Genomic DNA, 11518 nt, shown 5'->3' on the forward strand with positions numbered 1-11518 from the left:
AGGAAACTAAGAAAAGGATGAAATTATGAGTTAAGGCTATATATATAGGATTAATTATAGCTGGCAAAAGGTTTTAAGACCTTAGTAAAGCCTTAGATCTAAAGCCTCCTTAATCTAAGGCCCCTGAGGTAACTCAAGGAAAAAAAAATAATTAATATCACGTTTAGCCTAACCCTACTTTCTAATAGCTTATTCAAGGAGTGTGCGGTTGTTGAGCCGTTACCTCATCTTCAGAGCAATGTCCAGACCCAAGGGCTTCCTCAGGAAACCCTCCCTGGTTTCCATAATCTCCTGCTTCAGTTCAACATTATATCTCCTCGCCCATGTCGCCGCTATCAACTTCATCTCCATCTCGGCCACATTCCGCCCGACACACGCCCTCGGTCCATGGCTAAAGGGAATAAATGCATTCTTCTGGCGGGGAGTCACATCCTCCCACCTCTCTGGCTTGAAATCATCGGCATCAGGACCCCAGATCTCCTTGGAGTGATGGATTGAATATGTCGGAACGCTGAGCACGCTGCCCGCTGGGAAAAAGTGTCCGCGGATGGTGACGCCGGGAGAACCTTCGGGCACTTGTCGTGGGAGACCAATGCCTGATGTGGAATGGTACCGGAGAGTTTCGTTGATGACGCAGTTGAGGTAGGGAAGGTCACGGACCATGTCGAACGTTGGGACTGAGATGTGAGAAGGAATAGAAGCATCAAGTTCGGCCTGAAGCTTCTCGAGAACCCCTGGAGTTCGGGTAACATGGTACAGCAACGCACACGAAGAGTTGGAGGTCGTGTCACTACCGGCGATGAGCTGCGTCAGAGCCTCAGCAGTAAGTTCCTCACGACCCAACGGTTCGCCCTTTTCATCCCTCCCTTCCATGAGACGCGCGAGGAGATCCTTTCGTTCAACGGGCGGGGGGTTGTCGAGTCTTGCCTTGACACGAGCGATGGCGATGCCCGCCAGGTTCTGAACGGCGTTCAAGCCGTTGCTGAAGAACGGGTCCGGAAGCCATTTGGCGTACGGCTTGAGCTGGGGGAAGCAGCCGAGCGTAGCGCTCACTTCGCCTCTCCGGTTGAGGATTTCAATCGCTGAGGCGTAAATTGGGGGAGACTCTGGCGTGGCTCTGACTTCTGCTACGTCGGCGCCGTTTGCGAGCATACCGAACGGGGCACCGAACGCGAGGTCGCCAATAACGTCAAAAGCTAGATAGTTGAACCAAGGAAGACAGTCGATCAGTGCCTGTTGACGACCTTGCTTGTCCTTGGTCGTGCCTGATATAATGAGCTTGTCGAGCTGCTTGACGAAAAGCTCGAGGTTGGAGTGGATGTATGGCTCAAATTGGCTGATGGATTTGGTTGAAAAGGTGTGAGAGATGAGCTTGCGCTTGCGAGTATGCTCGGCGCGATCTCGAGTGTTAAAGAGTCCTCGGCGGATAGACACAAAGGCGTCATAAAACTCGCTGTCATCTGTCAGCCGTGACAAGAGACCAACATTTGATCTTGTCGACTTACGACTTCAGAAAGCCATTTCCATGGCCATAGATGATGGGAATGGCCTCATCATCAGCTATCGACACATGATTTGGCTGAATTCGAACAACAGGGCCCATCTTCTTATGGATTTTATCCATAACGTCATACCTCTCACCCCGTCGGCACACGTACAGCAGCCATAGATTTGAAAATTGAGCGGGGAAGGGCGCTGGGATGCCTCTCAGGTAGCCGTACGTGACAAAGTACGTGCAGAGGTACGTGCCGACGAGCACTGCTACCCCGATGGGCAGCGCCCACCAGGACAGTAGGAGGTCGACTATGGCCATGGTAAGGGTTGTTTTTGGCAAGTGAGGGGATCTCGCTGCGGAGGGGAGGTGAGATATATAAGCTTCACGGGATGTGGGAGAGCTGTTCCTCTTCCTCTGCAAGTCGATTCTTGGTGGAGGGGACCCGAGGAGGTTCTACTCGATGGAACGGCTGTTGGAAGGCCAATTGAAGGCGACTCAATGGTCATTAAATGCTCTCTTTCATTAACAAGCTTCTAATTGATCATGAAGAAAAAGATCACAGAGGAGAATTTTCCGTCAGGCGCGCTAGATGGATATACCCGAAGCCTCCGCTTGCCCCGCAGTTCGGTAGTTCGGTGAATGAAGATGGTCCGTCGAGAGCAGTCGTCAGCCATTTTTCAAGCTTTTTGAGATCCTTTCACATGCTGAAAATGGAAAGAAACAATGAAGGTCGCTGGCATTGGACGAATCATATCCTGCGATTAGCTTCCCCAGAGTTTGGAGAGGTTGCTGCGCCTGTGGAGGGAGTTTGCGGGGAGCGCAGACTCGGGATTTGAAATCGGCAAAGGATGAGTGGAATGCCGGGTGTGCCGGTCGGTGAGGGTGCCGAGAAGGTGAGCACGTGAGACCGCTGCGCCTAATAATGGACTATTCATATTTTAAAACTGACTGATGCTATTTCTGTCGACGTTTGAAGAGCCTGATTCTGAAATGCATCGTTGGCTGGGCAAAAGGGAGAAAAATTGAAACCGTGGCGCTCCAGTCCCTGATGGCCTCTAAACGCGCCTGCAAAGGGGGCCTCAGCCACGCAACGGGCGCGGAATCTGCACCAGCCGACTCGATGTTACCTCTCGGTAACCGGCTAAGCCTGCAAGATCAATGCATTGACTCAGTTTGGGCTGCCAAGTTCCAGGTTTAGCAGCAGATGATGCTGAGACGTGGGCTTGGCTTGAGGCCGTCCAGGGGTCAAAGTGTCTGATCTGCCGTCTCACCAGCGCCGCCTCGAGCGACTCCCGGTTTCGCCTTACAAGCGGATCTAGGAAATCTCAAACAGCTGCAACTGACCGCATTTTTAGACTCCACATATCATGCCGTCGTTCTGCACTCTTTTTTCTTCTTTTCTTTTTGGATCGCAATCCTTGACGGATGTCCTTCTTTTCTTGTAATCCTTGATGGATGAGCGGACTCTTTGACGACTATCTTTAACGGCCTATTAATTTTCTTCAACTGCGTGATTGATTCACCTTTTCCTTCATTGGCTGGCCATCAAAACGAATTCAACGACATTCTCCGTCCTCAGTTGATCCATCGATCGTTTCCTTTATCGATTCCCTATCTCGAATACCTCACACGACACACTACCAAATGGAGAGCATAGCACTTTACGACCAAGTCTCCCAAATCATTTCGGCAGTCGAATCAACAACACTCTTTACATCCATTACACCTCGTCTGGTGCCGCAAACTGAGGCTGCAAGTGGGGTTCTACCAAGACCGACGGTCACGGTCACATCGGAGAGCACTGCTGAGGACGCCGAGAATCACAATGGGGGTGGCATGAAGTTTATTGGGGCTGTAGAGATTGCCATTGCATTTGGCATTTTGGGTAAGTTATCTTGTTGATCTCTGGAAATATCTGTCTAACAAAGTGCGTAGTCGCCTTGACCATCCTGGTTGCAAGCATCATCCTCTGCACAAGACACAGAAAAGCGAAAAAGAACCGCGCAGCACAGCGACAAATGCCCAAGATGATGGACGAAAAGCTGCAAGAGGTAGCAGGGCACGCTCCACCGACGGCAGCTCGGTTACCAGAGGCGATATGGCCGCGAATGGGGGACAAGAATCAAAAGGTGCACGACTACTGGCACAACGAGTCGTCACACCGCACGCAGGGTTGGAATCAGATGCCGCAGGCCGGCATGCAGACTGGTCCGCCTAGATACAGATAGATCTTTTTAATGAATAAAATAGGTCTGAAGAATGGTTTAAGTGACGTGGGAATTCGAGTTGAAAGCCGTGATATTTATTCATGATGAAGATTCTACGCTTTTTGCCCAATCTCACTCGACACCCCTCAAAGCATACTGTTGATTAGGAAATTTTCATTCTCAACGGCTAAGAAGAACTACGGATGAACCGAGGTGTCATTTTCACGGTAGCATTCGATCAAGGCATTGATATTAACGGAGATCTGAAGTGAGACGAACGATGTAGGATGTTATCCCGCAATGTCACCCTGCGGCCCCGTAACCCTTTTGACATCAGAAGCTCCATGACTCCTTCGCTAATCTAATCCGGTAGCCGATCTTGACATGATGGAGTATTTGGCCGACTTTTACTATTTAAAACCTTAAAATCCAAAACTGCCATTGTTCGAGTTCATTGTGACCTGCCAGGGTCTCGATATGCCTGCCACTCCACAGCCTCGACAAGATAGCGGATTTTTCGTCTTCTGTCGACTTCACCAACACAAAACAGCAATTATTTCTAGATGATGAGATTAATTACAAAATGCGCAATGTGGTGATATGTAATTCCAACGTTGTCATTCCTGAGAGGTTATCAAGCGGGGCACCAACTCGTCATCACAAGCTCCAATCACGAAAGTATCACAAGGGCGATTGCGCCAGACATGACCCAAGCCGACCAATAAGACAACTGTCAGACCGAGTCGCGAGGCATCCTCCGACAATCTCCAGCGCTTCTTGCTGAATCCCACGCTCGCCGTGGGGTGTTCTATCCAATGGCTTGCGAGGACAGGTCTCACTCGTGGGTGAGATTGTCGAGCAGGAATGTGGCGTCATAAACCCCAAAACGGCGTCGCGATGTCGTGCTTCGTGGGTAGGGGTATTTGGGTGCTGGATTTCTCATTTTAGATCTCAAGTTTGAGTTCCAAACTACTGGAAAGCTGAGTGTATCTATCGAGGTAGACCTCGTCCTTCAGGCCAACATGTCTTCTTCTTTTCGCTTGCCGCGGAGTTCATCTAGAGCCACGTATCAGCACCTCGAGCACCAAGACCCAGACACAGGGGCCGTCATATGGACATCTGGCAGAGAAGATGAGATTCCCCTCCTCAGCGGCGACAGCAAAACGCCACCAGTCTCCACGAAAGACCTCGACCTCTTAGAGCCCCTTTCAACAGTCACTGAGAAACGCTACTGGTGGCAGCGAGGTGATGAACCAGATGGTGATGCCATCGCGACTCAGAAATCAGTGTTTGACGACCCTGAGCTCGCAAAGAGATATCAACCTCGACCAGACTGGGAAAACATTCATCGCTTTGACCCTTCTGCTAGATGGACCTGGAACGAGGAGAGAAAGCTCGTGAGAAAGATTGATATTCGCATCATGGTCTTTTCTTGTGTCATGTTTATGGCTCTGCAGCTGGACAGGGCGAACCTCAGCCAGGCCCTTTCGGATAATTTCCTACCAGATCTCGGACTCACCACTGATGGTCCGCATCCTTGTTTCACCCCTTACTTTGATCAACAGCTGATGTCCCCCAGATTATAACCTCGGGAACACGGTTTTCAAACTGTCGTTCCTCTGCGCCGAGCTCCCCTCGCAGGTCCTCAGCAAATGGGTCGGCCCAGACAGATGGGTTCCCATGCAGATATGTGTCTGGAGCGTGGTATCAGCCAGCCAATTCTGGCTTACAGGCAAGACATCCTTTCTCGTAAGCCGTGCTTTGCTGGCGATATGCGAGGGCGGCTTCATCCCCGACGTGAGTGTGACACCACACCATTTACCAGGTTTCGAAACGCCAACGCAGATTATAGGTCATTCTATATCTTAGCTACTTTTACAAATCTCACGAGCTTTCGCTACGTCTTGCCTTTTTCTGGGCTGCCATGTCACTCTCTGACATCATGGCTGGGTTCCTCGCAGCTGGCCTGTTGCAGCTCCGAGGCTTGCATGGATTTGAAGGGTGGCGGTACCTTTTTCTGATCGAGGTGAGTGGGCGGAATAAAACGTGTCGAGCATTAAAAGAGACTCATCATTTTACTCAGGGCGCTCTAACTTTCGTTGTGGGCTTATTAGCCGTCGGACTGATGCCACCCTCGCCGACTCAGACGGCGAACTGGTTCCGCGGGGAGCAGGGGTGGTTCGATGAGCGGTATTTAGCTGCCCCCCTGCTATATCTAGCTTCTCGAAGCCCTCTTGCTGACCTTTACCAAAGAGAGGAGGTGATCATGGTTAATCGGGTGATCAGGGACGACCCTAGTAAGGGCGACATGCACAACCGCCAGCCCATCACCCTCAGCCTCCTGGCCCAGAGCCTTCTGGACTACGACCTCTGGCCACTGTACGCGCTCGGGCTGGTCTGGGGCCAGCCCGTGACGCCGCCGCACCAGTACCTTACGCTTATACTCCGCGAGCTGGGGTTCAGCACCCTTGTCACGAATCTGCTAACTGTTCCCACCACGTTTCTGACCATGTGCTCCATCATGGGTATCACGTACCTGTCTGACCTTCTCGACGAGAGGGCTCTCGTAGCCATGATATCTCAGATCTGGGCGCTTCCGTTTCTGATTTTTCTGTATGTAGTAGATGTCACGCAGATTAACAAGTGGGCAGCATGGATGATTCTGACATTGTTACTCGCCTACCCATCCCGTAAGGCTCCATCTACATCAGACAATATGACGACGCTAATTCGTGGGGTGCAGCACATGCCATACAGGTGGGATGGAACTCTCGCAACTCCAACGCCGTCCGGCTGCGCACCGTCTCGGCGGCCATGTACAACATGTGCGTCCAGACCGCCGGGATAATGGCGTCCAACATCTACCGGGCCGACGACAAGCCCCGCTACCGCCGAGGCAACAGGACCCTGATCGTCCTGGCCTGCGTCAACATCTGCCTGTATCTACTTGTCAAGGGTTATTACGTCTGGCGCAACAAGACGCGTGAGGAGAGGTGGAACGCCATGTCGGAAGAACAAAGGCAGCATTACCTCGACACGACGACTGATGAGGGGAACAAGCGTCTGGACTTTCGGTTTGCGCATTGATAACAAAAACGTCAAGATGCATGCCATTTTACCCCGGATTTCTCCTTGGCAATAGCGCACCAGTCACTGGCTGAATCTGGCGCTGATATAGACCCCCCCAGTCTGTGGCCCAGCATCTTGGCCTCGACCTCGCCCAACCAGGCGCCGGATGACCCAGTTGTGGCTTTGTCTGGGCAGAGCTGACGTTTCAACACAATTCTTGGGAGGCGGAGTTGGTCGCCTAGTCGGTCGTAGAACGAGGTCGGAGTGAGGCTATCGCCGAGATGGATGGTGCCATGGGGGGGATATGGATATGCAGATGCCAAATAGTTGGATAGTGGGCGGGCCACCATGCATCCGGTTCCAGACCTGGATGTCCCTGGCATGGCACGATATGGGCCACCGCTGTACTGTATTATCCGAAGCTAGCCAATTGCCCCCAGAATGTGAAAGATTGCCCCGGCATAGGTGTGAGGGGTATCTCCAGCTTCCTCGTCGGGGCCCTCCGTCCCCGTTTTGTGTTGAGAAGGGTGGACAAGGATGACGGCACACACACTCGGATCAAGGGAAAACGCCACTGCGGGTGGACATGCCAGAAAACGTGTATATATTGATATTTCGTACGAGGCCCAGCCTTCCAAGACATCAAACAATAAAAGGCCTTGGACGGGACGCACCCCAAGAAGCAGCTGAGATGCCACACTTCCTCTCCCTGGTTGACCGAGTCCTCTCCTCCCTCTTCAAGAGACCAGAGCCTCACCCACCTCTACCCAGCATGCCTTCCATCATTCCTTCGACAAAATTCTTTTCTTCCTCTGTCAAGTCCGACTTTGAGGCTGCCAACAAGAAGTATGCGGCTACGTTCAACGAGGCCCACCTGCCCTCGCCGCCCCGTCGGTATGAGATCTACGAAGAGTGAATTATGACATGGATCAAGGGCTGACAACGCGACTGTGCAGCAAGGTGGTAATTGTGGCTTGCATGGATTCGCGACTCGACCCGGCCAAAATGCTAGGGCTAGATCTTGGCGACGCCCATGTCATTCGAAATGGTCCGTTCTTGCGCCTGTCTTGTTATCACCGAGTCTGACACTTTTTTCTTCTAGCTGGCGGCCGAGCTGTTGAAGCTCTTCGTTCCATCTTGATCTCTCAGCAGATGCTGGGAACCCGGGAGATTATCGTCATGCACCACGTAAGATGACCCCATGATTTTTGTTGTTCCCCCCTCTTCCGGCAGAAGAAAAAACGACCGGCCCGGTGTTTTCTGTAGGCTAACCCCACGCTCCAACACACAGACCGGCTGTGGCATGCAGAGCTTCTCCGACCACGAGTTCCGGTCCAAGATCCGGAAGGAGCTCAAGGAGGACGTCGACCACATGGCATTCCTGCCATTCTCTGATTTGCGGCAGAGCGTGCTGGACGATGTCTCGTTCCTCAGGAAGAGCCCCCTGGTCCTGGACGTGCCCATCACGGGGTACGTGTACGACGTCAAGACGGGCATGATTGAGCAGGTCGAGGACCCAGTTGAGTCCGAGTCCGAGCCTTCCAGCCCTTAACTGGGTGTGGACAGTGTACATACAACAGGCGTTGAGGGATTACATCTAGGTTAGGTATGGGAAGGATGTTTGAGTATGGATTGGCGGTTTCATTACATAGCGAGCGGGCATTACAAGTTTTACTGGGATATACAAACGGATAAATATTAAGCATTTCTTACCAAGATTCGAATCTAAAGCCATCTCTTGGACCTGCATGAATTTTGGGAGGCAAAAATTCCCGTCGACGACTCGTCCCCACTCGGTCTCGGTTATCTACGACGAAATCTTGCATGAGGTAGTAGCCAAGCCGTCGTGAAATTCTAACTTGTCTTGTGCATAAGCCTTCCGTTATGTTCCGTGATTTTTGACCGTTGAAGAATCGTCTGTTCTTTTTGGCGAAGCTTTGGTGATGTATAGATAGCCGTCTTGGCTGACCTTGGCGTGCACGACAGAGACATTTTGACAAAGCAAATCCTCGGCCAAGCATTGCACGGCATCTTTTGCATATGTATTGGTGTGAATCATTTTTTGTTTATTTTTAAGCCGCGGTATGATGCATGGAAATGCCGAATTGTCATCAAGCCCAAGACTTGCACTTGCGCCCATGAAGGCACTCTCGTCGCCCGCCCGTGGTGATTCAGCAACTACATCCAATTGCGAGATGATGAGCGACACCAAGAGCGTCTTTTTTACAAACACAAATGGTTCACCTGACACGCACAGACGTTCTCTACCAGAGAATGACCATTGATTGAATAACTATAGGATAATAGCAACTCGAGAGACATCCGGTGGAGTTGTCTTGATTACCCAAAGAGGTAAGGGATTCCGGCGGGTAGTCCATATTACGTGAGGCTAGAGTTAGTCACAAACTTTAACGATGTCCGGCGCAGCTAGTTAGTACTGCAAATCTTACTAAGTCGATATCTTGATGATGGGATTGAGACATATCGGTCTTTTATTCCAGTGCCTTTCCCTCTGGCTATACTAGGAGGGGGAGGAATCCTCTAGGGATTTCAACGCACAGATTGTGGTTGGGGCTTCAAGCATCAAATATCCCACTCAACGCTCCTCTCCACATCTCTCACATTGTTCATTCTAGTCCCCATACTTTTTGATATCTTACCTGTCAAGGCATTCGAAATGCATTCAAAAAATTTCAATGAAAAAGACGAGCTCTCCAGCTCGGCCAATCTCGTCTCCCGCTTCCTCGCCCTCGAACAAATCTACAGCGCCAACGAACTCCAAACATACCTCCACTCCCTGTCAAAAGACCGAAACACCACTCCCGACTCTGAACCACAACCAACAGATGTAGTCGTCCTGTGCGCTTCGGCAATCCTCGTCATTGCCGAGGCGGTATTCGAGTGGGCCGTCCGGCATATCCAAAAGTCCACCCCGGACGGCAACCAGGAACATCCCAGGAGGATGGTGCTTGTCCTGTGCGGCGGCATTGGGCCCTCTACTCCGTTCGTCTATGATGCAGTCAAGGCCAATGCGCGGTACTCGTGCATCTTTGACAGTGTTCAGGGTAAACCTGAGGCGCATGTCTTGAAGGTTATTGCGGAGCGGTTTTATGGGTTGGAGATTGGGGGCTCTAATTTGACGCCATCACGAAGTGACTTGGAGAATCAAGATGGGTTTACAATTTTGATGGCCGACCGTTCTGTCAACTGTGGAGCCAGCCCGGAAGAGACACAAAAAGTCCTGGAGAGCCATGGGATACACAGCCCCAGCTCCATCACTGTGGTCCAAGATCCAGCCATGAGCAGGCGAACAGTCGCATGCTTCGAGAACGTTTATAGCAGGTGTGCGCAAAGACCAAAGATAGCCAGCTGGCCTGTCTTGGCACCGGAACCGACGGCATATGGTATCAAGCTGGACGACGGAAAGGGACTGTGGTCAATGGATCGCTTCCTGGACCGTATTCTTGGAGAGATGCCGGGAATTCGGGATAATGACCACGGATATAGACGAGGGCCTGGTTCATCTCGTGTTGATATTCCCGATGAAGTGGAGGACGCTTGGTCAACTGTTCTGGAAGGATACGACTCGAGATGCTTTGCACCAACCCTCAAAGGCTAGAATAGAATCAGTGTGCCAGTGCAAGGATGATTGGTTCTTGGGTATGTCCTTGCTGAATACCACCTCTACCCGCACCTCAACTTGACGCACACCTCCTCAACAACCATTATGCTCTTCGAATTCGTAAAACATAGGCCCGGCAAGTTCGCGCCGGTTAGAGCGTGCCTATGATTCGCCCGCATCGGGCGTGTCCGCTCCTCAGCTGCAGACATGGTGCCATGGATGACCTCGCGGCTTACCAAATGGGTTGCGCAGATTCGCCCGACGACGTCACATGATTGCAGGCTTGCATCTGGTGGAGATTTGCATCTTTGTTTGACTGTGCCTCAAACGCTTTAGCTGAATTTCTCGAACCATCAAAAAAACAGAAGCAAAATCGTTCGGACATCTCGGCGCTTATCTCGCACCTCCGGGCCGGAACAGTATCATCGCCACCCTCAGCTCAGTTCATCCATCGCATCTCCCCGAGCATCTCATCGGCAATCGCCTTTTATCAAAAATGGCATCACTAACCCCACCTCTACGACGTTTCAGCCTCGTCTTCTACGCGCCCCCCGCGTCCGTCGCCGCCTGCAAAGCCGCCATCTTCAAGGCCGGCGCGGGCCGCTACCCGGGGCCCGGAGGCTACACGGAATGCTGCTGGCAGGCGACGGGCACGGGGCAGTTTCGCCCGGGCGACGCGGCCAACCCGGCTATTGGGGAGGTGGGCAAGCTCGAGGAGATCCCCGAGGTCCGAGTCGAGACGGTGTGCGCGGGGGAGGAGACTGTTAAGAAGGTTGTCTCGGCGCTGAAGGAGTGAGTGTGTCTTGTTGGTGTTGGGGGACTGATTGCTGACAAAGTGCAGGGCGCATCCTTATGAAGAGGTTGCTTACCAGGTTTATCGAATTGAGGACTTTTAGTCAACATGTTGTAAGCTATTGTTTGGGCAGCTATTGAGGTGGAGGGTGTTTTCCATGACGCCGGCGACATGCTACACATTCGTTACCTTGACGCGGCGATAGTATTTGAAGCAATCACTCACATTTCAGACCCGCATACTGTGACCTTTTTAATAAACTTCTTGAGCAATTCCATTCTCCCCGCGCTGACTGCAGTCACGCTAACCCTGCCTGCACAGGGGCCTAGCTA

At 51.8% G+C, this 11518-nt stretch overlaps 6 protein-coding genes across 6 annotated transcripts; 5 read left to right on the plus strand and 1 right to left on the minus strand.

Moving 5' to 3' along the window:
* Window positions 1-219: 219 nt before the first annotated feature.
* On the minus strand, window positions 220-1813 carry MRS44_014395 (uncharacterized protein; the record flags this gene model as incomplete). The annotated part of the gene is made up of 2 exons (XM_046277335.2): window positions 220-1453; window positions 1506-1813. The coding sequence occupies 2 exons, from the start codon at window positions 1811-1813 to the stop codon at window positions 220-222; spliced, it is 1542 nt and encodes a 513-aa protein (XP_046127476.2).
* Window positions 1814-3139: 1326 nt separating this feature from the next.
* Window positions 3140-3723, plus strand: MRS44_014396 (uncharacterized protein; the record flags this gene model as incomplete). The annotated part of the gene is made up of 2 exons (XM_046284774.2): window positions 3140-3380; window positions 3431-3723. The coding sequence occupies 2 exons, from the start codon at window positions 3140-3142 to the stop codon at window positions 3721-3723; spliced, it is 534 nt and encodes a 177-aa protein (XP_046127475.2).
* A 1001-nt stretch (window positions 3724-4724) lies between these two features.
* On the plus strand, window positions 4725-6789 carry MRS44_014397 (uncharacterized protein; the record flags this gene model as incomplete). Its single annotated transcript, XM_065618390.1, has 5 exons — window positions 4725-5229; window positions 5282-5499; window positions 5555-5728; window positions 5786-6392; window positions 6446-6789. The coding sequence occupies 5 exons, from the start codon at window positions 4725-4727 to the stop codon at window positions 6787-6789; spliced, it is 1848 nt and encodes a 615-aa protein (XP_065474462.1).
* Window positions 6790-7543: 754 nt separating this feature from the next.
* MRS44_014398 (uncharacterized protein) lies at window positions 7544-8323 on the plus strand (the record flags this gene model as incomplete). The annotated part of the gene is made up of 4 exons (XM_046277334.2): window positions 7544-7665; window positions 7728-7819; window positions 7874-7959; window positions 8063-8323. The coding sequence occupies 4 exons, from the start codon at window positions 7544-7546 to the stop codon at window positions 8321-8323; spliced, it is 561 nt and encodes a 186-aa protein (XP_046127473.2).
* A 1125-nt stretch (window positions 8324-9448) lies between these two features.
* Window positions 9449-10390, plus strand: MRS44_014399 (uncharacterized protein; the record flags this gene model as incomplete). The annotated part of the gene is made up of 1 exon (XM_046277333.2): window positions 9449-10390. One exon carries the CDS (start codon window positions 9449-9451, stop codon window positions 10388-10390), a length of 942 nt encoding a protein of 313 aa, XP_046127472.1.
* Window positions 10391-10889: 499 nt separating this feature from the next.
* MRS44_014400 (uncharacterized protein) lies at window positions 10890-11289 on the plus strand (the record flags this gene model as incomplete). The annotated part of the gene is made up of 2 exons (XM_046277332.2): window positions 10890-11185; window positions 11235-11289. 2 exons carry the CDS (start codon window positions 10890-10892, stop codon window positions 11287-11289), a joined length of 351 nt encoding a protein of 116 aa, XP_046127471.1.
* Window positions 11290-11518: the final 229 nt, after the last annotated feature.

Source organism: Fusarium solani (genome assembly GCF_023522795.1).
Source record: "Fusarium solani strain SB1 chromosome Unknown bctg00000010, whole genome shotgun sequence".
NCBI classification, from domain to species: Eukaryota; Fungi; Ascomycota; class Sordariomycetes; order Hypocreales; family Nectriaceae; genus Fusarium; species Fusarium solani.